The sequence below is a fragment of the Amphibalanus amphitrite genome, unplaced genomic scaffold, assembly GCF_019059575.1.
Source record: "Amphibalanus amphitrite isolate SeventyFive unplaced genomic scaffold, NRLGWU_Aamphi_draft 000194F_arrow, whole genome shotgun sequence".
In the NCBI taxonomy this organism is placed as follows: domain Eukaryota; kingdom Metazoa; phylum Arthropoda; class Thecostraca; order Balanomorpha; family Balanidae; genus Amphibalanus; species Amphibalanus amphitrite.
The window spans coordinates 391,212-416,653 of NW_024881689.1; the positions used below are offsets into that span (position 1 = coordinate 391,212).

At 47.4% G+C, this 25,442-nt stretch overlaps 2 protein-coding genes across 4 annotated transcripts in view; both read left to right on the top strand.

Annotated features, from left to right (window-relative positions):
* Positions 1 to 23,173, top strand: part of LOC122384613 (zinc finger protein 765-like) — a 100,669-nt gene extending 77,496 nt beyond the window's left edge. The window contains exons 8-9 of one of the 3 annotated variants that reach the window (XM_043372198.1): positions 18,289 to 18,787; positions 18,872 to 19,302. In XM_043372198.1, the coding sequence (XP_043228133.1) occupies positions 18,289 to 18,787; positions 18,872 to 19,205 (833 nt within the window). In that variant the 3' untranslated portion in view covers positions 19,206 to 19,302. Of the gene's footprint in view, positions 1 to 18,288; positions 19,451 to 21,054 lie in introns of those variants that run through there. The other 2 variants (XM_043372197.1, XM_043372200.1) reach the window with 2 other exon arrangements.
* Positions 5,765 to 7,517, top strand: LOC122384615 (zinc finger protein 436-like). Its single transcript, XM_043372203.1, has one exon. It carries the CDS (start codon positions 5,854 to 5,856, stop codon positions 6,556 to 6,558), a length of 705 nt encoding a protein of 234 aa, XP_043228138.1. The 5' UTR covers positions 5,765 to 5,853; the 3' UTR covers positions 6,559 to 7,517.
* Positions 23,174 to 25,442: the final 2,269 nt, after the last annotated feature.

Below are 25,442 nucleotides of genomic sequence, written 5' to 3' on the forward strand. Positions count from 1 at the left end.
TCTTCACAGACTTGTCAGACGACACACACATGTCACAGGTCTTCACTGCTGACTCAACCATGGCGTCCATGCCCGGCCACCAATACAGTGCTCTCAAACGCTGCTATGTGCGCACGATACCCTGATGACCCTCATGTGCCAGTGTGACTAACCTGTCTTGCAGCCTTGCCGGTACAACGATCCTCCCACCTCTCAGGATTAGGCCGTCCATCAGCATCAGCTCCTCACGGAAGCGGTAGAACGGCTTCAGCTCCACCGGTACGTCAGCCGGCCGGCGAGGCCACCTCTGTGGAATCTGATCAGACAGTCGGATCAGAACTGGATCACCGGCCACCGCATCGGCCAGCTCAGCGTGGCTGACAGCATCGACCTGATCCGTGAGAGCTGCCACTAGCAGCGACTCGTCCTCCACGTGCTGTCCTGGACCTGGCAAGCGAGACAGACCATCAGCCGGGTTCGAGCCACCCTTGACGTGCTCGACAGAGAACGAGTAGGTCATCAGCCGTGCCGCCCATCTTGATAACCTCATGCCAGCCCGCCCAATACCACTGGCAGTCAAGAGAGTGCGTAGGGCAGCATGGTCAGTTCGGATCACAAAATCGCGACCCCAGAGATAGCGGTGCCACTTCTCGCATACCCAGACACATGCAAGAGCTTCACGTTCAGTAACGCTGTAGCGACGCAGAGCGGGGTTCAGAGTAATCGAGGCAAATCCGACCACTCTCTCACCTTCGGGGTGGACTTGCGTCAACACCGCACCGATGCCGACATCGCTGGCGTCAGTCGTGACGCAGGTCTCCAGTGCTGGGTCGAAGATGGCTAGCAGATCGGAGTTCAGGATCGACTCTCTGACGTCATCCAGGGCCGTCGCCATCTCCTCAGTCCACTTGAACGCCGGCGCGTCCTTCCGCAGCTGGCGCCGCAGAGGCTCCACACGAGAGCTGAAGTCCTTCACGAACTTCGAGTAGAAGTTAAGCGTCCCGAGCAGAGACTGTAGCTCCTTCTTTGTGGAGGGCTGCTTCATCTCCTTCAAGCCCTGCACCCGGTCCTGCGAAACAGACACGCCTCTCGCAGAGACAGTGAAGCCAGGAACTGGACAGAAGACTCTCGGATCTTACTTGTCCCAGTTCAGGGTCACGTTCCGCTCGTGCATCCTCTGCACCACCTGCTTCAGTCTGACGTCATGCTCAGCCTCAGTGCTGCCCCAGACAATGACATCGTCAAGGCACACTTGAACACCATCCAGGCCAGCAAGAATGCACTCCATCATCTTTTGGAAACATTGCGGCAGAGACTTAAGACCAAACGGACAGCGTTTGAACCTCCACATCTGACCTTCGTGAAGAAAAGCCGTCAGGTCTCTGGAGTCCTCGTGTAGGGCCAGCTGATGGTACGCCGAACGCAGGTCTAGCGTTGACATCACAGCTGCTCCCTGGAGACGGTCGATCATCTCCTGCATGTCTGGAATCGGGTGTCCGTTAGACGCAACAGCACGGTTACACTCTGTGAGATCCAAACAGACTCTCAACTTGCCTGTCCTCTTGCGAACCGCCACGATGGGAGACATCCAGGGAGACGCGTGAGTCTCCACCCGCTCGATGACGTCTTGCGCCTCGAGCTCCAGCAGGTGCTGAGTCACCTCCTCCCGCACAGAGTACGGCAAGGATCTGGGCTTGCTCCGAGTCGGCAGCACGTCCGGCTTCAGCTGCACCTTGTGCACGAAACCACTGATGGCAGGCAGAGGCTTCACATGGTCAACCAGACAGACAGTGGTACCATTCTTCACCGTGATGTACAACATCCTCTGCAGATCTCTGCCCAACAGAGCTATGCTAGCATCAGCCACATACACGTCAGCTTGAACAGTCCGACCAGATGACGTCACCGGGACAGAAATCACACCCCGGACCTTGACATCCTTCCCACCATAGGCACTTAGCCTCACCTTGGCTTGGCTGAGCTTGAACTGAGACAGCTTGCTCAGGTACAGTGCCTCGGGTATCACGCTGACGGCTGCTCCGGTGTCGACAATCATCGTCACCGGATGGCCGCCCAGCTGAACTTCATGCCACGGGCAGTCCGCTGGAGTTTGCTGCTGAAGAGATAAGACTTGCACAACATGCATGCTCTTCCCCTTCACAGGCTGTGTCCCTGACCTCCCGGCTGGACAGCAGTTGCCAAAGTGGCCAACAGCTTGGCACAAGTTACAACGCTTATCCCGGGCAGGACAGTGTGCATCGCGGGCCCAGTGACCCTCACGACCACAGGCATGACACTTCCCAGCTCGCTTCCTGGACACACCCCCCGTGCCTCGGCCTACCTTGGATGGCTTCTCCTTAGTGTAGGCCATCTCAATCACCGGAGTCGGTGCTGCAGCAGCAGTTGAGCAGGCTCCTTTGAGGACAGACCTCCGCTGTAGCCCACGGTCGGTTGCCTCTGCGATGCTCTCCAGTGAAGACAGTGTCAGACCCTCGGTCATGATGAGCTTGTCTCTCTTATTGAACTCAACCCTACCCCTGCACTACCCTACATACGACGGGACGTTTCCCAAGCCCGCAAGCATCACGACGCCTTAATGTAGCCGGGAAATCACCCTCGCCATCTGCTCTAGAGCTAATCGGTGTTGGGCGGCGTGTGGGGCGCCGCTTAGCCTATGGGGATGCACTTTGACTTGATGGGGGTGCATTTCTAGTGGATGGGGGTGCACCTGCACCCCTTTCATATGGAAAGTTACTTCCCTTATTACAGCTCCCCGTATTGCACCTGATCAGGGAACGGCCAGCAGACAAAGGAACTACTTCTCGATGACAGGCGAATAGCCGCTCACGCAAGGAGCGGAGCTCGGCCACGTCCAAAGTTGCCAACAAAGCAGAGACAGAGGCAGCATCACATCTTCCATCAAAGAACTGGTTTCTGGCTTGGAAGATGAGCTCCACCTTTGTATCCGAGTCGGTGCTGTCAGGAATCAGCTGGTCTAATGGAGTGAGACGACTATCCATCGTATCAGAGCTGCCTGGTCCTCGTAGCATTTGCACCGATTCTTCTCGATTGGACTCTGAATTCTGTCCCTCCTGCTTATTACTTGAGGCATTGCTATGTAGCACAGTTTCGTTATCCATGCTTTGCAAACAGTGCCATAACAACACAGTTAATTAGTCCGCAATATTCTTTGCAAGTCCCAATACAGTTGAGTCGCACGCGATTTGAGTGCAAAAATCAAGAGCAAGTGTCAACTTGTTCCAGTAAAATATTTTGAATATTGACCTAAAAAATGAGTAATTTCCAGATAAAATAACAGCGAAATCACTTTTCACTTGCCAATAAAACTCACAGCTATTGAAGCTCCACTAATAACCCGCGCATGACTGGGGTATTTTCCATAACGCGAGTGACTGAGGGGGGCTCTCCAGAGCCCCCCCCCCCTCCTATCTCCGAAACTACTGGGCCGATCGTCAAAATTCAAACGGCGTCTGATATCCCTGCAAAAACTGTCGAGCGAAACCTATTTTCATTGACCTCGAGGTCACCGATGACGTCACAGGTCAGGTCAAAGTAAAAATTATCGGCATTTTTGCTTGTTCACAATTTAGGTTCTGACCGCCGGCTGACAAGTCCGATCAGGCTCATTTTTGGTTTACGCACTCCTTGATATGTGCCTTAGATACCCTGAGGGTACCGAACTTTTACTTCGTATTTTTCAGGTCAAGGCCAGGTCATCCTAGGTCACGAAAGTTGTATATCATGTATCGGTCACGTGACGCATGTTTTATGGTCCATTTTACTCATAGATTTTGAAAACAATGTCGTCTGTGTCGTTTGAGGTCATTTTCAGCTGAATTTACCGGAGGTCAGGTCACTCAGGTCAGAAAAGGTCAAATTTTGAAAATGAAAATTTTTAACAAAACAGGTGCCTATCAGATGCAGTTTGAGCTCAAGAACACGATGGTGCCATTTACATTGCTGTGCGATGTCAAAAACGTACTAAAAATGGTTTTGAAAAATATATAATTGTAAAATTTTGACAATAATGCAAATAACTTGGCTATTTTTGAAGATATTGGACTAAATCTTGCTAGAGTAAGTCATCAGTGTGTGTTCTATCACATATATTCCGGTTTTTGCAAAAAGTCAAAAACTTTTGGGAAAAAATCGAAAATATATTTTTTGTAATTGTAAATACATATTTTTCAAAATTTTCAAAATTTCGAAAATTCGAGATAGCCGTTTGATAGCTACGTGTATTTGTAGTCTACTCATGCAAAGAAATTGGATTTAGCTTTAAAACTGAGCTCTTGAGAACGTTTGCCGTAATTCAATATTTTGCATTAAAATCGGCCGACATGACGTCACTCTGACATCATTTTCGGCTAAAGTATGCTATCTAGAAAGTTGAAATTTTAACACAAGGTGTCAAATTAATGCCGCTGAGGGAACCGCAAGTTTCGTGTTGATCCGTCAAACGGTTTGGAAGATATTGCTGAAAAACGGGAGGGGGGCTCTGTAGAGCCCCCTCTCAGTCATGCGCGGGTTAAAGGAGCATTTTAGTATATGTTATTCTTGATAAAACTTCTTAGCCACGCAATACCAGCGCAAAATAAAGAGACACTGAAAACACGACCAATCACTCCAAGTTACCATAGGTAAATACACAGAAAATGTATGTCTCAACTGCGCCAAATATACAGACAGTTATATACCTACATGTGACGTCATGATTTGCCCGACCAATCAGAAGCAAGTTGTTTTCAGTCACAATTGATTTCTGAGCTAACTAGGCATTTTTTTAACAAAATGATTTTAAATTAAATCATTAAAAATTCTGAGCTTTCTTATTTTACCAAAACATACAAAGCATGCAGATAGGTCCCAACCCTATTAACTAGACAGCACCCGCTTTCATCCTAAAACATTTTAGTACACTTCCAACTAGTTCCTGACCAGTGATCAGTTCTTTATATTGGGTATCATATGCCGGATATATCGGGAAACAACTACACTGTTGGCTGTTGGCGTTGGCTGTTGGCGTTGGCTGTTGGCTGTAGGTACTGTTGGCGCCAGACCCCTTGAGACCCTAATTTTTCGCGATTATTTGTGAATGCGTGGAATAATTTCAACCATATTTAGGAACTAGCCGTTGTGAATCTTGGAAACTGAGGTACCTTCATTCGTTACCAAGGTGATCGGTTGACAAATAAAAGAAGCCAAAACAAATGTGTTCTTCATATCACGCCGCCGTAATCAGCAGCTTTTCCACCAATCAAAAGCGTCGAAAAATGCGATTATTTTGCAGGATTTGCACAAAATGCCGTAAAATACGGCATGGGGTATTTTGGGCTGGTGAGACTGGATTATTCAAGGCCCTCTAGGCTAACCCAAATAAGGCCCTAAGGGATTATTTGCTTGGGGTTATTTCGGTGCGGTAACTTACAGCTACCCCAAACGAGTTTACCGCATTTGGTGAGATTGGCCCCAGAAGTGTCCAGGTCAGGGGACTGGGCTAGGTCACTTGACTAACGGACAGCTGTGGATTGCCTGAGGCACAGTCTCGAGAAATAACTAACAGTTCTGTTAGCGTACGGTGGGATAATACATATCCGAATGAATAAGTGACAAATAGTTTCCGGACACCCTGTAGACTGGTGCTGACACTTCGTGTTTTTCTGTCTCCAAGTTCAAGCAATATCGCCATGTTTTCCAGGCGGACTGGCAACGGTCGGTTGTCCTCACTGCGACTTCAGCTGTCCGGGACAAGATCTTATGAACAGGCACGTCAAGGATAAGCACGGTCACATCGGCAAGGACGGCAAATTGAAGTGCCAGTGGTGTGATTACTCTACGAACCATTCCGGCCACATGGCAGGACACCGCCGTACACACACGGGAGAGCGGCCGTACCGCTGTGATATATGTGGGAAGTCGTTTTCTGAGCCCAGTAAGCTGACCCGCCACCGCCGTACACATAAGGGAGAGCGGGCGTACCGCTGTGATATATGCAGCAAGGGGTTTTCCCAGCAAAATAATCTCGTTGTACACCGCCGTGTGCACACTGGAGAGCGGCCGTACCGCTGTGATGTGTGTGACAAGGCATTTGCTGTACAAAGTAGTCTGGCCGTCCACCGCCGTACACACACGGGAGAGCGGCCGTACGGCTGTGATCTGTGTAATGAGTCGTTTTCTCAGATGTCTCATTTAACTTACCACCGCCGTACACACACGGGAGAGCGGCCGTACCGCTGTGATGTGTGTGACAAGGCATTTGCTGTACAAAGTAGTCTGGCCGTCCACCGCCGTATACACACGGAAGAGCGGCCGTACCGCTGTGATCTATGTGGGAAGTCGTTTGCTCGACCTTGTACTCTAACCACGCACCGCCGCACACACACGGGAGAGCGGCCGTACCGCTGCGATGTGTGTGACAAAGCGTTTACTGAACGAGGTGGTCTTACTAACCATCATCGTACACACACGGGAGAGCGGCCGTACCGCTGTGATGTGTGTGACAAAGCGTTTGCTCTACAAGATGGTCTTACCAAGCACCGACGTAGAGCGCACCGTTAAAGTAATGTGCGGCTTCACTAACGTCAACAGATGGCTTTCACTGATTGTTTCTAAATGATCCAGGAGTAGACAGCAGAAGCCAAACATGCAGCTGCAAGGATGACGAAATATGTAAGGCATGAGGTGCGTTCGGAGAGGCACATTGCACATGGAATATTTCATGCGCGTGGAATATTCCCGGAGATTGGCCGTTCGGGGAGCCGTTCCCGTGGAAATTCACCGTGGATTCCCGGGGAACGCGTTGAATCTGAAAAGCATGTTTTGCGTCATTCCCGCCAAGATGGCGGCGCCCACAGGAGCGATGGCTACGTAAATTCAGTGGGTTTTATTAGTTGTTGATGATTAATTTTGTTACTTTTGTTGCATCTATGCACTAAGTAGATGCTTTTTTCGATTGTTATTCCTGCAAGACGTCTACAATAGGTACAAAACATTGTTCTTCATAACTGTTTTTGTACATTATTTCATAGCAATATGTTTTTAAGCCTTAACATATTCTAGATAAAATTCTTCCAAATTTAACTTATGACACGTGGCACGCGACACGGGGAATATTCCCGGGGACGCCGACGGTGAATATTCCATGCTCTCCGAACGCACCCATAGTCGCTCTTGAAAGTATCGCCTCATGGGCTGCAGCGGCTCGGCGAACTATTTCACTCGGTTTGAGGACACCAGCAGTGAGGTCATGGCCTGTATCATAAAAAGTACGCTGTGTCACGATCCTACGCCAGCGATAGAAGGAAAACTGCTATATGACGCAGGCACCGGCGGCTGACAACTGGGTCGAAACAGGTGGAGGCCGGCCCAGAGGTCATGCTCGTGTCGCTCTTCCTTGACCCCGTCCACCGCCCCAGGCCCCACTTGGGTTCACCAGCCGGGCGCTCAGTGGTCTGCCTTAGTGGGCGCCAATCACTGTTAACTCTTTTTATATATATATATATTTAATTAACCCACGAGCCGCTGGGAGGGCCATAAAGTTGCCCCCCTTTACGTTTGGTGTAATATCTCCGACACCGGATGAGATACGAAGCTGAAACTTGGCATAGCTTCAAATGAATACCTAGCGCATGTTTGAGGAATGCTTGGTGGTTGTAGCACTTAAGATGACGTCACAGTGTCGTCATAAAGTTTTGTCGTTTTCCGATATGGAGCGTTTCCGATGTCGCTGACCACGAAACGCAACGGTAAATGATCTAAACAGCACCTGTTGTCATTATGACACATCTAAGTACACTTCAAACTAGATCCTGACCAGTGATCGGCCCTATATATTCGGTCTCATATGTCGGATATATCGCGAGGAAACCCAGAGACGCAAATATATAATTGGGCTTCTGACGTAACTGTGACGTCATTTCAAGTGGGGTCGACACCAAATTTGGACACAACCTCGGCTAGGTATTCAGGAATATGTGTGCAAAGTTTCGTTTCTCTATCTCTTCGCGTTGCGACGATATCGTCGGAGAAGTAAGGGGGGGCAACTATATGCCCCCCCCCCCCCCCAGCGGCTGGCGGGTGGCGCGGAGGCCCAGCGGCCGCCGGGTTAATGATACATGATTCAGGACAGAACATTCAAGACACATGCCATGAGACTCAGAAAAAGACAAACAACGGGCAACTTTTCCTTAAACTCCCACTTCTTACCACGCTATGACATTCTCACGCTCGCGGCAGACACTTTTGAAACCCCCGCTAACGATGTCAGCGGAGCTATCAGCACCACGCGACGTGGTGTGTGGCCCGCCTGGCCAAGCCGGGGGTGTCCCATCATGGACTAAAGAACCGCCCCGGCCCCGGGGAGATCTGGGGGATATCTCTCCAGCCGGGGAGAGCTGTGGGTTACCTCCAATCACTGTCAACTCAGTGTGCGTGACGCGTAAAATTACAACGAAGCAAAGTTCCGTCATAACCCTACTCTGAAGAGGCCTTCTGAACGACGCAAACAGGTCATGGGGGGGGGGGCCTGGCATCAAATAAGGCTCTTAAAAAGAAGACGGCTGATGGGTAAATATCTGTTTTTGTCGCCGTTCACTAACCGGCTTATTCAAAAAGAGGACGTTCAAATAAAGGACTAAGTGGCGAGTGTATATTTTTGTGATTTGAATCCGCTCGCGGGTGCACCTGCAACCACGGATGTTAGGATGATGTTAGGACTGGCTGTTAGCGGGTGTAACTGATTTTTTTTCGCATTCGTGCACGAGTTTCCGGATTATACAGAAAGTCTATGGTAGTCGTGCCGATGGCGGGTCAAATTTTCAGCTTTATAATGAAACAAATCTCAACAAATTCTCTGCGAGTAAGGTGGCTTTCGTTGACCACATGCTTACTTCCATCACAAGTTACCGCGCGGCGACCGCCTCCCCCCCCCCCCCATCCCTCCACAACCACTCCCTTCGCCCCGCCGCACTTGCTGTCACCGCGTGTCAGGCTCCGGTCAGTGCTACCAGTGGTTCTCAAACCTTTCCGCTCAACCGCGGCTGGGACAGGTGAAGCCCTCCCCCCAGAGTCGTGATATTTTCAAGGGAGAATATACATTCAAAGTTTTATTGCAGACTGGCAATTCGTTCCTAAAATACAAATGCAAAGCATAACCACAACTGAAGCCGCGCATTACTTCTGCGGTGGACGCTACATGCACGGGTGGACGGCCACACTGATGTGCCATACCTATGTGTGACGTGACAGGACATTTTTGTCGGCCATCTAACCTGGTTAAACATTACCGATATCATGCACGCTGATCGGTCTGAAGGGTGGTGCGGTACCGTCGAAATGTCGGCCAAGCTCCGTGTCATGGAACGGCCGTATACGGCTGTCCCACCTACACTGTAATCATACAATTACACATACGGGCCCACGGTGTGCTATAGAAACGTGTAAATATGATACGTCGTGTAAAGAGTGGACATCCTCTACATTTGTGAGCCGACTGTGTTTTGTAGTGTACGTGGTGAAACAAACATGGCTGGCAATACAACCGGATGGAGAAAATGGTCTGTTTTTGTGGGCGGAGAACATTTGTCACGGTGGTTTGAAGTGGTCTGATCTGATTCTGTCTACATGTAGACACTAGACAGAATATAGATTTGACAGAGAGGAAAGCGGGAAGAGAGAGAGAGAGAGAGAGAGAGAGAGAGAGAGAGAGAGAGAGAGAGAGAGAGAGAGAGAGAGAGAGACGAGACGAGACGAGACGAGAGGGCTCGTGTCGGGCTCGTGTCGATGGTCAATATTCTCCCTTTTTCAGATGTATGACCGGATTCATTTAAAGCAACTAGAGTACAGGTTTACGCGATAATTGTATGTTTTGATATGATCTATTGAAGGGACGCATTAGATTGGGTATAGAAACTTGTATATTTAGTTTTGTTATTTGCTTTTTTTACATTTGGTAATGAACGCGTGGTGTTCGAGACTTTGGTATGTTATGTCCTTCAACTCAACCCTACCACTACTTTTCTCCTACTTTACCCTACCCTACTCCTACACTACCCTTAACCTATTCCTTTTCTACCGCTACCCTACCTTTACTCTACCCCTACTCTACCCCTGTCCCCTACCCTAACCCTACTCTACCCCTGTCCCCTACCCTACCCCTACTCTACCCCTGTCCCCTACCCTACCCCTACTCTACCCCTGTCCTCTACACTACTTCTACTCTACCCCTACCTTACCCTTCCCTACTTCTACCCAAGGGCTCCGCCACGGGGGGGGGGGGGTGACGGGGGGACGTGTCCCCCCAATATTTATCATTTTTAACATTACGCCTATGGGTGCTGCATGGAAAGAATCGACTTTAAACGGCCTTCGTCCCCCCCCGCCCCAACCATCGGGTCGTGACGGGCCCTTGCTTCTACCTCTACCCCTACCCCTACCTTTACCTCTACGGTACTCCTACTTCTACCTCTACCGTACTCCTACTTCTACCCCTACTTCTACCTCTACCGAACCCCTACTTCTGCCTCTACCGTACCCGTACGATACCACACATCGGCTCTACTTTACCCTACCCTACCCTACCCTACCGATACCGTACTCAAACCGCATTCATACTCTACTCATACTTAACCAAAAGCATTGCACCATTTTTTAGCGCAATCGACCTAGCCGTTCTTGATATATAAAACCGGCCCCGTTGCACATGTGCACGTGAAAAGTGAGACTTCAGTGCACTTGTACTGGCCACCCTTCTAAATACCTCTGTGTACCAAATATGAGCGAAATCGGCCCAGCTGTTCCTGAGATGTAGCATCATTGTCTTGCCCGTGCGCACGTGCAACAGCACCCCCCACACATGGTAATGCATCGTCCGGCACCGACAGTTAAGTTTCAGTGCAATCGGCCAAGGAACGGCTGAGTCATTGCTAGAATAAATTTATTTCAGGGATTGGTGAATTTCAGTTATTTACATTTCATCCCTGTAGCCCTTACCGTTTCCGAGCAATTACCCCGTTTACATGAGACAGCGAAAATGACTATTAGAACGGATATTTCCGTTTAGCGAAAAATGCGCAAGTTTCGACTTATGTAAACTGGTTAGCGCGCGTAAAAATGACGATAACACGGAACGGAAATATCCAATGAATTAATGGGAAATATCCGTTCAGAACGTCGGGTCTGAACGTTTTTTTTTGCGCATCTGGCTGAAAATGACACCAAAATGTATGCGTTATGCGTGAATTTTTTAGTTAAATAATAAAATAAAGATTTATTTTGAAGGACAAGTCTAATAACGCAGAGGTGAACTCTTGGTGCCTGATTCCGTTCCAACTTCCAATATGGCATATTCCATAGATAACAGTAGAACAGTAGTTCTACTGTTATCTATGCATATTCATAAAGTACCTAAGTGTTGGAACTTGGAAGGAGTGGCCCGTGCTTCAGACGGGGAACATTCTAGCCTAGGGGTGATTTCCTTATCACTTCGATTCAGCCATCAGGGTTCAATTCCTGGGCAACCAAAGTGGCCTTGACAGTCACTCTCTAGCCACTTGGAACAGCATGAAAGTTCCAGTTAGCAGACATGGGCACGGATCCCAGACAACCAATCACGGAAATCGATATGACCATCAGATTGACGGTCTTCAAGCATGAAATTATGGTGGAAAACATGGCTAATAGAAGCCTCTCAATGAACCAACTATTTTGCATTCCTTCAGAGTTAACAGTTCTGAGAAAATCCCTCAAGATCCATCTCGGATCCATGATTCGTGATCATTGATCCGAGATGGATCTTGAGGGATTTTCTCAAAACTGTTAACTCTGAGGGAATGCAAAATGGTTGGTTCGTTGAGAGGCATCTATTAGCCACGTTTTCCACCATAATTCCACGCTTAAAGACCACTAATCTAGTGGTCATCTTGATTTTCGTGTTTGGTCGTCTGGGATCCGTGCCCATGTCTGCCAGGTAGCACTTGGTCAGGTCAGTAAGGTGAGGTAGAAAAAAAATAATTAAATATAATTGAGCCACTGCAATGGGTATTCAATTTGGATGCCCTCAATAGATTCATAAATGAAGATTGCTTGCATGGAAAAACGATGTGTTGGAAACCAGCACTGTCAGGCCCATGAACTTGGTGTCCGAGGCTCTAGGACATGTCACATGGGTAAAAATATATCCATTTACAGCACTGCCATTTTCCAACATAATGTTGCATTGACTGTTAGCATTGAGTAAAAATAAGGTCATTAGGTACTATATGCAATGCCTGATGTCATATACCTGCCTTCAACAAAGCATGGGTACTTGAATGGCTTTCGCCCCTCTGGTTGTTAAGTCTATACACCTGTGCAGACAACTAAGTGGTAAGCTGGGTTTCTTTGCTCAAAATACCCATTGCAGATAGATGCACATTCTGTTACAGCTTTATTCTTCCTAGCGGTAATTCAGATAGCTTAGCTTCTCAGCCAGCCACAAGATGGTATGGCCAGGGGGGTGTCACTACTGTGTTTCGCCATAGGTCCAATACTGATGTCGTTGGTTTCGATCCCGGTGACGTCAGTGCTGTGTACATCCGGGAACTTCCTGCATTTGTTTCTCATTAGAGGTGGCCATATTGCTTTGTCCCGTGACGACACATTTGCGTCATCGGGATCGAAACTGGCTGTAAACAAACCGCTCAGTGTCGCTACCTCCTATATATGGCCTTGGGTATGGCAGTCCGGCGTGGGTGATGGGTTAGGACTGTCAGTTAATACCTATCAAATTTAGGAAAACAAAAAAAAAAAAACATAGTCTAGCCTGACCTAACCTTACATACTAACCTACTAAACTACAACCAACTAGCCTACACCCTACATACCTACAACCTACCAACGTACAACCTACCAACCTACAACCTACGACTCGGATTTCATCTTATGCACTTACAGGCCACAAGTTACCTAGAACTGACCAGACGACTGTGTCCTGATCAATATTCAAAGTGTTGAACAGCTATTAGCAAAAAAATAAAATGTTGGAATATTACATATAAGTGCTTAAAATGTGTGAACATAAAATGTAGACCTTGATTCGAACCCGTACCACCCTCCCTTGTACCAATGTTTTCTCAAATGTGGCAGCATCCACATCCTTTCATGCATTTTCATGTTGTCAACTTACTGAAGGTCCATCAGAAGGATTATGAGCCATCTGCGCCTTTTTCTTAAAAAAAGACAATAGGTATATAGGTAGGGGAGAGTGGGGAGAAGTGGGACAAAAAGTCAATATCAACTTTAAGCACCTGTACAAACCCACACAGGCAAATTACATAGTTGCGAATGGTGTCATTGAAAAGAACACGTAATTCTCTACAATGTTTGTTATTCTGAGACCTTTATAAGCCATAGAGTAAGTAGTATTTCATCATAACTAAAAAGTTGCAATGGTGGAGAAATGGGACAGGCAAAGGAGGACTGGGACATGTGGGGTGGAGAAATAGGACATGCTGTTTAGAAATAGGAAAAGGACCTGGATCGCTTGCAAATGAAAACAACATATCTTAAATTTTCATTTTACCTCGTCGCAACACCATATCCGGCCTAGTAACCTCCAGTTAAAGGAAATAGTTCACTTTTAACATGGGGTTTTGAACTGGAATAGCAGTTACGTAGCTTGAGCTGAGATTAGCACAAATCAGAAGCTTTTACGGCCCAACGATCACCCTAGACAGAGATATTCCATTTATCGTTCCGGAAAGAGTGTCTTACACAGGAATGTTTGTCTTATAGAGGAATGCAGCCACATCATCGTCAGCCAAGCCAATCAGCATGCTGCTTACAGCCAATGCAGCTTGCGTAGGTTTACACTACGCAATATGATTGGTCAACGCGTAATAAGCTTCCGCGTCAAACATTATTTTACATTGAATATAGTTCGTCCTATATTAAAATATAGAAAATAATTGTTTTTACAAAAAGGGTTTATTTTATTTTCTGATCATTTTGAGCATAAAAATCATAAATCCATAGCGAAATACTAATTTCGGGAAAGTGAACTGTTTCCTTTAAATGTGAGACCCCTCCTACTGATAACGGCGCCCCTCTTACCAGTAACGGCGCCCTTCCAGTCCAGGTGATAACAGAGACTCTTCGCTAATACCTTCTGATAGGCACATTCTAGAGCAGGGCCTCCTCTAAGGATTTTTCACTGGGTGGGCAAAATTTTTCGCCGCTCCCCTGCCCAAGGGCAGATTCATTCACTTGTGTTGGGGTGCAACCATTTTCACCTGCGACTGGGGGTGGGGGGCGGGTTAAAGGGACTATCCCACCTTCAAAAAAGTACCATTTAGGATTCGGAAATGTTACTCATGATATTGTGACGAATTCTGCAAGTTTTTACGCGTTTTCATTGTATACTTTTTTAGATATTGCGACTTTTATATTTCATCGTGACGTCATTTAGATCGGATCCGTGACGTAATGAAGGATTTACTTCATGTCAATGTGGAGGAAATTTGGCAGCAAATATAGGTATTTGCTCTCAAATATGACGCGGCTCATACAATAACAAGTAACAAGATTTCCCCGGCGCCGATTTCAACTTATTCGTAAAACAGGTCGAACGCGTGAAACGGCTGATGACGTCATCAAATGGCCGTTAATAGTTAAGAGATAGGGCCTTAGCGAAGGCCCACTTTTCAAATGAAGGGAACGAATTTCTTTAACACCACGAAACTGAGGATATTGCGACCAGGATTATAGTGGTTTCTGAACCTGGCCGCCAACTTGGCTATCTCAACTCAGAACTAATGCAAAGGTGGGACAGTCCCTTTAAGGCCTATGTCACTTTCACAGTCAACCAACTGTGCCATTTATAGTTTAACGTTTGTCGTGTGTGATATGGTATTTCGTGTGTATTTCACCTTGAAGGTATGCCTATTGTCTACATTAGTGATGTCAATAACGGAAAATCAGGATACCGATACCAAACCAAATGTCAACCAAAACCATGAAAAATACCGAAACCAAACCAACTTGGGAACATGAGGGAAATACCAACTTTTTACCGAATTCATATCCTCTTATACATTAGCCGGATTCGTAATACCAACAAAATACCAACAACATTAGGATCAAAATACCAAATACCAAGTTGGTATCGGTTTGGTATCGGTATAGGTACCAAAAAGTTGGTATCCGATTGACATCGCTAGTCTACATACATTTAAAATTTTAAGAAGACTGCAAATGTGCAGAGTTAAACTTACTATGATTGCTCCTTGAACCAGAAATCGAATAGGTAGGTGATGCTCGCTGCCTCTTTTTAGGAGGCATGGTCAGCTTACTCTTGGCGCGTCCTCTTGATCTAAATACGGCTTTTATTGACCTTAATCTACTTGTAATACATCCTTGGCCTTGTAGTGCGCTACCCTGCTGGCCCAACTCGGTAATTACTGGGGCGATTTCGCTGAAACTTGGCATACAGGTAGGCACCCACCAGGCAATGCATTCCCATGTGTTGCGATTAGGGTGCTACTGCACGTGCGCACGTGCAGGGGGCGTTTCCAGATCTCGAGAACGGCTGGGCCGATTGCGCTCAAATTTGGTACACGGTTGGGGACCAGTTAGTAGGGTGCCGTGCAAAAGTCATTTTGGACCCCGTTTGCACGTGCGCACGTGCAGAATGCCGCTTCCAGATCTCAGGAACGGCTGGGCCGATTGCGTTCAAATTTGGCACACCGCTAGCGACCAGTTAGAAGGGTGCTTTGCGCAAGCCCGTTGGAAGCACCCTCTCGCCCTTCTGCCCGTGCAGGGCTCACAATCTCGCTCGCTCGTTCCTCGCCCAAAAGGCGTTTTACTGGTATTTAACCTCCCGAATATCATAGAAAACAGTCGATCACTCACTCAAAATGTGTTTCAACGTTTTCTCTGGTGAATTTTGTTTGTGGGACTCCATCCGAAATCTCCCTGCACCCCTTCAATTCCATGAAATACAGCACGAAACCACCCAACTACACGATTCCGCCATAGCGTCCCATGTAAACAACCACAGTCCTTGACTGTGGTTCAATGGCGGCACAATTCACGTATGCCGCAGAGGCAGCCGTCCCTTCTAGTCTTTATTTCTATGGGACCACCTAAACGCATTTTTCTGTTCCCGAGCAAAACGGATATTTCCGTTTACGCTGAATGACTCATGTAAACAGGGTAAATAACGTGTTTTTGTCAATAACCAGTAAAACGCCTTTTGGGCGACCAACGGAGCGAGCGAGAGGATGGGCCTTGCACGTGCGAAATTGCGAGGGGGTACCTCCAACTAACTTGTGCACTGCACCCTACTAACCGGTCTTTAGCGATGTGCCAAATTTCAGCGCAATCGGCCTAGCCGTTCTCGAGATCTGGAAGCGGCACACTGCACGTGCGCACGTGCAAGCAGGGTCCAAACTGACTTTTGCACGGCACCCTACTAACTGGTCCCCAACCGTGTACCAAATTTGAGCGCAATCGGCCCAGCCGTTCTCGATATCTGGGAGCGCCCCCTGCACGTGCGCACGTGCTGTAGCACCCCAACCTTAACACATGCAGATGAATTATCTGATGGAGACCTAACTGTGTACCGAGTTTCAATTCAATCGGCCCAACCGTTGTGCCGTTATTGAGGTTGCAATTTTGGGGGTTCTTAAAAAATGTCCAACTTTACCATGCGCCACGTGCGGTGGTTGGCAAGAACGCATGGTGGCCATCACACCACAGAAATTTTACGTCCAAGTGACATTCAGTAAAGAAGACCGCTTGTCAATCGGATGTCCCGTTCCTAAGATATTAGCTTTTGAAGAGCGTCCCCACGGCCGGCCGGCCGGCCGGCCGCTCATACTCAGGATTTTCCCTTAATTCAGCATGAGACTCCGCTCGCTTCGCTCGCTCCGTAATAATGGTAACTGTATGGCGCACGTTAGGGCGCCCCCGGCCGCATCATGCCCAAAATTTAATACGACCTACGTGTAAAGGTGGCCCATACCCCCTGAAAATTTCATCGCAGTAGGTCAACGGACGACGCTGCATTAAGCGCTACAAAGTTACTACGTCGCACACGGGGAACTTTTTAGGATTTATTTTCCAAAATTGGAGGATCAAAAGCATGCGATGCATGCTTTTTGCATCCGGAAATTCCCATTGGTGGGTCGCTGAAGAAAAGTTCGGCCAAGCCTGTTTGTCAGTATGTGAGTATGTGAGTGAGTATGTGAGTGAGTTTGTCCAAGCTTTTTTGGACCTGGAGTCAAAATGGGTGGACCGATCGGGACGAACGTGGGACCGTTCGACTCGTCTCCGGCGAGGTAAACTTTTGGTACTGGCCTCGGTTCGCTCAGTGCTTCGTGGCACATGCTATTCCGCTTCAAAGTTTCGGTGACACGAATTTTTTTGTCAAGGCTACAGGTCAACCCGAGGTCACGGACAAAGCCACACTGGCGGGACACATCGGTAACACCTTGAACCAGTTTCCAGGGGGGTCACCGTCTGCGAGGGGTGCAGGCTGCACGTGCTGGGGGCGGAAAACCGTTTTGACGTGAGGTCCTCTGGCTCAAAGAAATTTTGAGCTATCAACCTCAAAATCGGTTCAATGGTAGTCTCAGGCAAGGCCTCCAAAATAGTGCACATTTGGTTGAGCTAAACTCTGTGGTGCATGAGCTATCTACGTGCAAGCCGATTGCACCCCTTCGTGCGTTGCCACGCCTGCAGGGTAAACGGCCGCTCTAACTGGTTCAAAATTTGCAGGTCATAAGAAGAATACATTGAGTCATAACATTCCGGCGAGATAATATCCGAGGGGTGCAAGCTGCGCGTGCGGGGGGCGGATAACGGTTTTGACCAGGGATCCTCTGATCCCGGGAAACGTCGATCTAGCGACACAAAAGTCGGTACACTGATAGAACTAGACACACGCTACATGATGTTATGAAAATGACTGCACTGGGGTGCCTGGGACATGAACTATGCACGTGCAGTTAATTCATACCATACTGTAGGTAGATATCCGCACCAATCTCACGTGCTTCGAAGCATTTTTGGGATGTTTCGTTTGGTTTCAGGTTCAGTCCAAGCTCAGTCTGGGTTTCGGTGGTTTGGCCCGGTGTGTGCCCTCAGTACCGTTCCTCCAATTCTGGCCCAAGGCAACGCAAGAGCGCTGCCGGCATCTAGTTAGTACCTAATGACCGCTGCTGAAGTATTTTGAGTGGTGCTGGCAGAATGGGATTGACACATCCGTGATTTTTTGTCTCCAAGCTCAAGCATTATCGCTATGTTTTACAGGCGGACAGGCAACGGTCGGTTGTCCTCACTGCGACTTCAGCTGTCTGGGACAAGATCTTCTGAACAGGCACGTCAAGGATAAACACGGTCACATCGGCAGGGACGGCAAATTGAAGTGTCAGTGGTGTCAGTACTCTACGAACCATTCCAGCCACATGGCAAGCCACCGCCGTATACACACAGGAGAGCGGCCGTACCGCTGTGAATTGTGTAATAAATCGTTTTCTCAAAATAGTGGGCTGGTCACCCACCTCCGTTCACACACGGGAGAGCGACCATACCGCTGTGAATGGTGTAATGAGCCGTTTTCTCAAATGTCTCATTTAACTTACCACCGCCGCTTCCACACGGGAGAGCGGCCGTACCGCTGTGAAACGTGTGACAAAACGTTTGCTGTACAAGGTGGTCTGGCCGTCCACCGCCGTACACACACGGGAGAGCGTCCGTACCGCTGTGATCTGTGTAATAAGTCGTTTTCTCAAACTAGTGGTCTGGCCACCCACCGCCGTACACACACGGGAGAGCGGCCGTACCGCTGCGATGTGTGTGACAAAGCATTTGCCTCACAATATAACTTAGCAAGCCACCGCCGTACACACACGGGAGAGCGGCCGTACCGCTGTGATATATGTGACAAAGCGTTTACTGAACAAGGTGGTCTTACCAAGCACCGCCGTACACACACGGGAGAGCGGCCGTACCGCTGCGATGTGTGTGACAAAGCATTTGCCTCACAAGATAACTTAGCAAGCCACCGCCGGACACACACGGGAGAGCGGCCGTACCGCTGTGATGTGTGTGTGACAAGGCGTTTGCTGTACAAAGTGGCCTGGCCGTCCACCGCCGTACACACACGGGAGAGCGGCCGTACCGCTGTGATCTGTGTAATAAGTCGTTTTCTCAAATTAATGGTCTGACCAGGCACCGCCTTACACACACGGGAAAGCGGCCGTACCGCTGTGATCTTTGTCACAAAACGTTTGCTGTCGAATGTAGACTGACCACGCACCGCCGTACATGCACGTGATGACGGCCGAACCGCTGTGCTGTGTGTGAAAGGACATTTTGTCGGTCATCCCGCGTGGTTAACCCGCGCCCTGCTGGGGGAGGGGTGGGGGGGGGGGTCGAACACCTGTGGTTTTTCGTGAATATCTAAAAAAAAAAAAATGACGGCGCTCCCTCGTTTTTGGCACGCCTTGTCATGCATGCTTTTTTGCACATGCTGTGCAAATTTTAGCCCAAGTTCACTCAAGGTAAGGTCACCTGGCCCAATCTTACCAATGCCGTGAATAGGCAAAATGCCGTGAATGGAGCCCATTCACGGCAACGGCATATTACCAATGCCGTGGATAGCTATTCACGCCATCTCATTCACGGCATGCAGTCGATGTTTATCCACGGCATTTTGGCAGTGCTTTAACATGGGCAGTGGCACAAGCTGCCGTGAGAGCGGCAGAACAAACGCAAATAATCAGCTGTTTGCGCTGTCGGTGGCCGTTCCATTCACGCCACCTTTTAGTGCCGTGAATGGCGGGTGTTGTGAAAGGGATAGGTCGCTGGGAGGATGTTACTATGCAATATTTGACACTATTGTTTTTTTAAAGTAAATAATTCTTCATATAATGTCCTTGACATCTTAGAGCGACGATTACACGCATAGTGATTATTTCAAAAACATGTATTTTCCAGGGATAAAATCACACTCACATGTTTATTCATTATATGGTCTTATTTTTCAAATCCATACGAGATCGTGGAGGCGATTTTAGCACCTGGGCCCAATCATACCAATGCCAAAACTGTCTATATATGCTATAATATGGGTGTTTCAGTGTACACCCCGTCCGGACGTCTCACAAACATCCTTCATGATTTCTAAGTAAATATTTAAAACAATTAAATACCGTAAACTTGTCAAACAAGTATCAGCACTCACAATGCATGTTTTACCACTTTCTGTCTGGCACAGACCAGCCCCCACCGGACACGATTTGGTAGCCGAGGTCTGTGACGTCAGCCGGGCGTGAAGTTTTCCCTTCACCATAGGCTTTACACACAAACTTGCCGAAGTTCATGCCAGGATAGCCCGGCCTGAAAGTGCAAAAATGAATAAATTTTGCCCTCATTAGATTCAGTGCTTCATTTTATAACTAAAAACGTCCGTTATTAGGCCTCAATGAAGGTACAAAGTACTCAAAATCGAAATTCAAGAAGATGCTGTCCGAGCACAATCTGGTAACATCACGTGACTTCTTTTCAGCAGATTATTGATAATTTCAGGATATATTCACACGATTGCTGCCTAAAACATCATAAATAATACATTTGCAGCATTTATTACTTCCGTTTAAGTCATAACCTTGTAAAATGCAAAGTGTATCATGGTAGTCACGTGACCAAAGGTATAACAGGGGGTTGGGACAAACACTCAAAGGATTTCGAGTTTATTAATTAAATTATATAATTTTCATGGTGGAATTGAAAGATTGTATTTTTTCCTAATAGCATACAAATTTTTGTATGTAAAATATTTTCCTTACGGGTGAAATTCTCCATATAAGAAATATCAGTGACGTCACCAGGGCTTTACTCAAAACATCGGATCTACCTGTTTATTATAGGTATCTTGGCACAGACAGCTACGGAGCATGCTTCCAATGTGGACTGGAGAGTGCTAATTCCGAGATCAGACACGTGCGAACAACAGTGGAACCTGTTCATTCAAGAAATGAGCCAGATTATCGATCGCCACGCCCCCGCCCGCAGATATCGTGTTCGCAATCCGTCTCCACCGGTGGTTAGCGACGACACACTGCATCTCATGAGGCAACGCAGAGCTGCCAGCAACCAAAAGGACGAGACTTACCACCGTCTCAATGCTCAAGTGAAGCGAGCCATCAGGAGAGACACACGTCAAAGCATAGCCGAACGGATCGCAAACACACCGCCCTCCGCACTTTATCGACAGCTGCAGCCTGTGATCGCGCCGAAACGCGGGCCGCCCGTTCAGCCCGAGGGACTAACACCGGACCAGCTCAATTCGTATTTCACCAGAGTGGGAACGGAAACCAGGGATGAAGTTATTGATCGATTTGAAACGTCTAACCGAGAAAAATTAGGAGTGCGTCAACCTCGTGTGCACACAGGGAAACTGAACATTGTACCGGTAACTCTGGATCAGCTAAAACGAATATTGTTCTCAATGCCTAACAAAGATTCTAAAATGGAGGGCGACATTCCCGTGCACATTCTCAAGCTCTGCTTCAATTTTATCGGGCCAGTATTGCTACAAATTATTAATACTAGCATTGTTACAGAGACCGTGCCTTCCAGCTGGAAGTGTGCAACTGTCATCCCCATTCACAAAAAGGGTGATCCGTCAAACGCTTCAAATTTCAGACCAGTCACGACGGTTCCAGCGATCTGTAAAATAGTCGAGAAATTGGTTCATGATCAAATAATCAATTATCTCAAGCATTATCATCTTTTTAGTACAGACCAACATGGATTCAGAGAAAATCACTCTACCTGTACGGCGCTCATATCAATCACTGATGAAATATTAAAAGGAATGGACCGATCTGAAGTAACTTTATTAACATTGATTGATCTTAGTCGCTGTTTTGATGTTATTGACCACAGCATGCTGATAACAAAATTGAAACAGCTTCAAATTTCGACCGGATGGATCCAGAGTTACCTTGAGGGGCACACACAACGCGTCAGAATAGACCAAACACTGTCTTCATCTCAAAATATCGGTATTGGAACGTTCCAGGGATCATGCTTGGGACCGCTTCTGTTCAATATTTTCAGCAACGATTTCTCATGTTTTATCCCAACGCACATGAATGGCTTTTGTGTCACTTTAGTTCGATACGCTGACGATGCCCAGATAGCTATCACAGGACCTCGCAACAAACTGTCTGAGATGCGGGCTTCACTTGAAACAGTGCTTGATATCGCTTGTACATGGTTTATGCAACATGGTATGAAGGTGAACGCAGGCAAAACCGAGATGATTCTGTGTGGAGACAGTCGACAGCTTCGGCAGGTTGACTCTCCATCAATAGAGTTTATGGGCGAAACGCTGAGATGTTCGCAAACAGTGAAAAACCTAGGAGTTGTTATGGACCCGTCACTGTCTTATAATTGTCACATCGATCGAATTGTTAAAAAGTGCATCGGCATCCTTATCGGTATACTTAATGTTAAATATGCCCTACCTCAAGCATTGCTTCCGAAAATAATCGACGCCCTCGTTTTCTCTCATGTGAGGTACTGTGCACAAGTGTATGGCAGCGCAAATCAGTCAAATGTGTCCAAAATCCAAAAAATATTTAACTTCGCTGCAAGGGTGATTTCAGGCCGTAGAAAATATGATCATATTAGTAGCGTTTTAAGCGAATTAGGCTGGCTATCCGTCCACCAGTTAGTTATTTATTCAGATATCTGTTTGATCCATGACATTATCAGAACCGGCAGACCTCACATGATCCGATCATCACTGGTGTTTAACCGCGAGAGAGCTGCCCGCGACACCAGACAGTCAACTCAACTTAGCTTACCGCGCGTTAAAACAAACTATGGAAAGAGGCAATTCATGTACCGTGCAGCTCAAAAGTATAACAAATTTCGAAGGGCTTGTCCAGTACATCCAGGCGAACGGTGCGCAGAAACGCACGTATATCGATTCAGGCAGATGCAAGGTGATCGGTCCGCATGTTGTGATCTGGCAGGCTTACGTGTGTACCTAATTGAGGGTGCTTTATGACCTGAGTGTGAATACTCTTATTTTACTGTATCTTGTCTAGGAACTGTGCCTCGACTGAAAAGCCCTCTTTGAGTGGATGTCGTTGTATGTTTAAATAAATAAATAAATGCTGTCTACATGCGTCTCAATCTGACTTCTGAACTGAATGCCTTTTTCTTGATATGTTATGGTTTTGAGAAATAGACGGGTTTCTTCAATATTTTGAGTAATTCCTTTTGTTATCGTGCTCGTAAAAAGCAGCAAATAAGGCTATAGCTTGAGCTGGCCGGGTGCATGTACCCAAAGTTTAAACTTTACGAGCTGCATTTCAATTGCATTATTCCAATGTCTTAGAAACAACAGCGGAGCTATCACTAGGTCGTTACTTCAATAATTTTATCTCAAAATTGTTGCAATATCTTAACAGCAAGTAAATAGAAATCAGGCAGGCACCGTGAGCAGCGTCACCAGGAATGTGGCGTCAGCTGATTGATGCGTTTGCTGCTTTTGAACAATTGCGTACGGTACATATCGTTCACATTTGAAATTAATTAATGTGTCAAATTATATTATTATATATTGACACTGTATATTATTATAATGTGTCAAACTATTATTATTACAATGTGTTATTCAATGTAAAATCAAGTCATTATTAAAAGTCTCATATTATAATTTGAGTCTTGGCGAGTAAATAGAAATAGCATATGATCCTCGTAGTAAAGCATACACGTATTTGTGGGAAAATGGATAGAATCAAATATAGCAGCGATTCCCTTTCCTGGTTGATCTAATTTTGGCATCGCTTTTTATTTTACATACGCAACCATATATCCCTGATGCCGAATATCAGGCGCCGCCGCGCCGGGCATGGACACACACTTGAGATCGGCACGGACTCAGCCATTTACCGGGGTTACGTGAGCAAGTAAATGCGTATCAGGAACGGATTTTCCTATTCGCTCACCATTGTAGTCCGTTTGTAATGCGTATTAACTCTGCTCATGTAACCCCGAGCATTGTCAGCCCAGCTTGATGCAAAACTGCTTCTGTAAATAAAATAACACTGAAGTGGTGCTGGTTCTCCAGCCATTATATCCAGCGCAAATGAAGGCCGAGGGTCGCGCCTTCGTTTTTTAAAGTTATAAGTTCTCTAAGCTATACGACATCCCGGCGTACCACGTCGTCGTGGGCGGCGTTTCACGGCCGCTGCTAGCACACTGCCACCACACGCAGAGAAATCGGTTTCCACAGACCGACAAACTCGGACGCTCCAATATTGAATGTCGTTAGTTAGCTGGTCTCCAAAGTCAATGCAGTGATTTGACATCGACGTGACCCGTGAACCTACGTGCGGAAAATGTACCAAAAATCCGTCTCGACCATCCGTTCGGAAGCTGGATGAAGAGCCAAAAATCTGCATCCCTCCCAGCGATTCGTATATTCGTCCCCATAATTCAAGAAGTCCGGTTTAAAAAATATGCGAACAAAACGCACATTAACGGATTTAAAACGGAAACAAGCTTCACCACTCACACGCAAAACTGAGGCGAAACTTGAGCTGTCATTCAATTGTATAAATGATGTGAATTTACCACGAGCACAGCGCAGAACCAACATGCTCGGTCCGAACTCAGCTTTGCAGATATACCAGCTCTCACCGCGGCGAATAGTCTCACAAACGGCAAAAACAGGTCTGATGCGTGAAATTCATGGCATTCTAATCGTTATATCAGTAATATCGCAGTAGGGGAAGCACACAGATCGTGTTTAATGTACAGAAAAGTCCGCCAAACAATTACATCCATCATGGTAACGAATGTCAGTTAAAACTCACCGGAACTATCGTTCTCATACATACGGCCACGGGAGAGGGGGATGAACGTCACAATGACCAATTGCACAGCAAATGAATCGTAGCGAATGAATCGTACGATTATCACAGTTATAATTTGATCATAACGAACTTAACCTAGCACCGGTGTAATTCCTCCCCGCCTCCCGCTCTTGTCTATCATCTGATCATCCTCACAACTATCTCATTCAAATCACCCCGACCCGCACCATATTTCCACCGAAGGGTTCACTCCATGCAAAACTGTCAATCCCGTGACAGACGGTGCCGCGCCGAATGTCCTTAGCACCACCATGCCTCCGTTAAACTTTGAGTGACAAGCCACTATTCGCGCCAGCGCCGGTCGGGACGCCTCGGTGGCTCGGCGCCGCATCGCCTCCGCATGGGCAAGACTCGGTAGGAAGCGCATCATGAGGTCTCCGTCACCCGGGTGGCGGACGAGCCGCCTACCGCGCCATCCACGCAAATGCTTCGCTATCTTCGTCCACAGGACGCCGTCAGACTGTCGCCCACGAGTCTGGAAGGGAACAGAACGGACGGTCAGAC

Coding starts and splice junctions, on each gene's coding strand:
- LOC122384615 (XM_043372203.1), top strand. CDS start 5,854: ATGGCAGGACACCGCCGTACACACACGGGAGAGCGGCCGTACCGCTGT.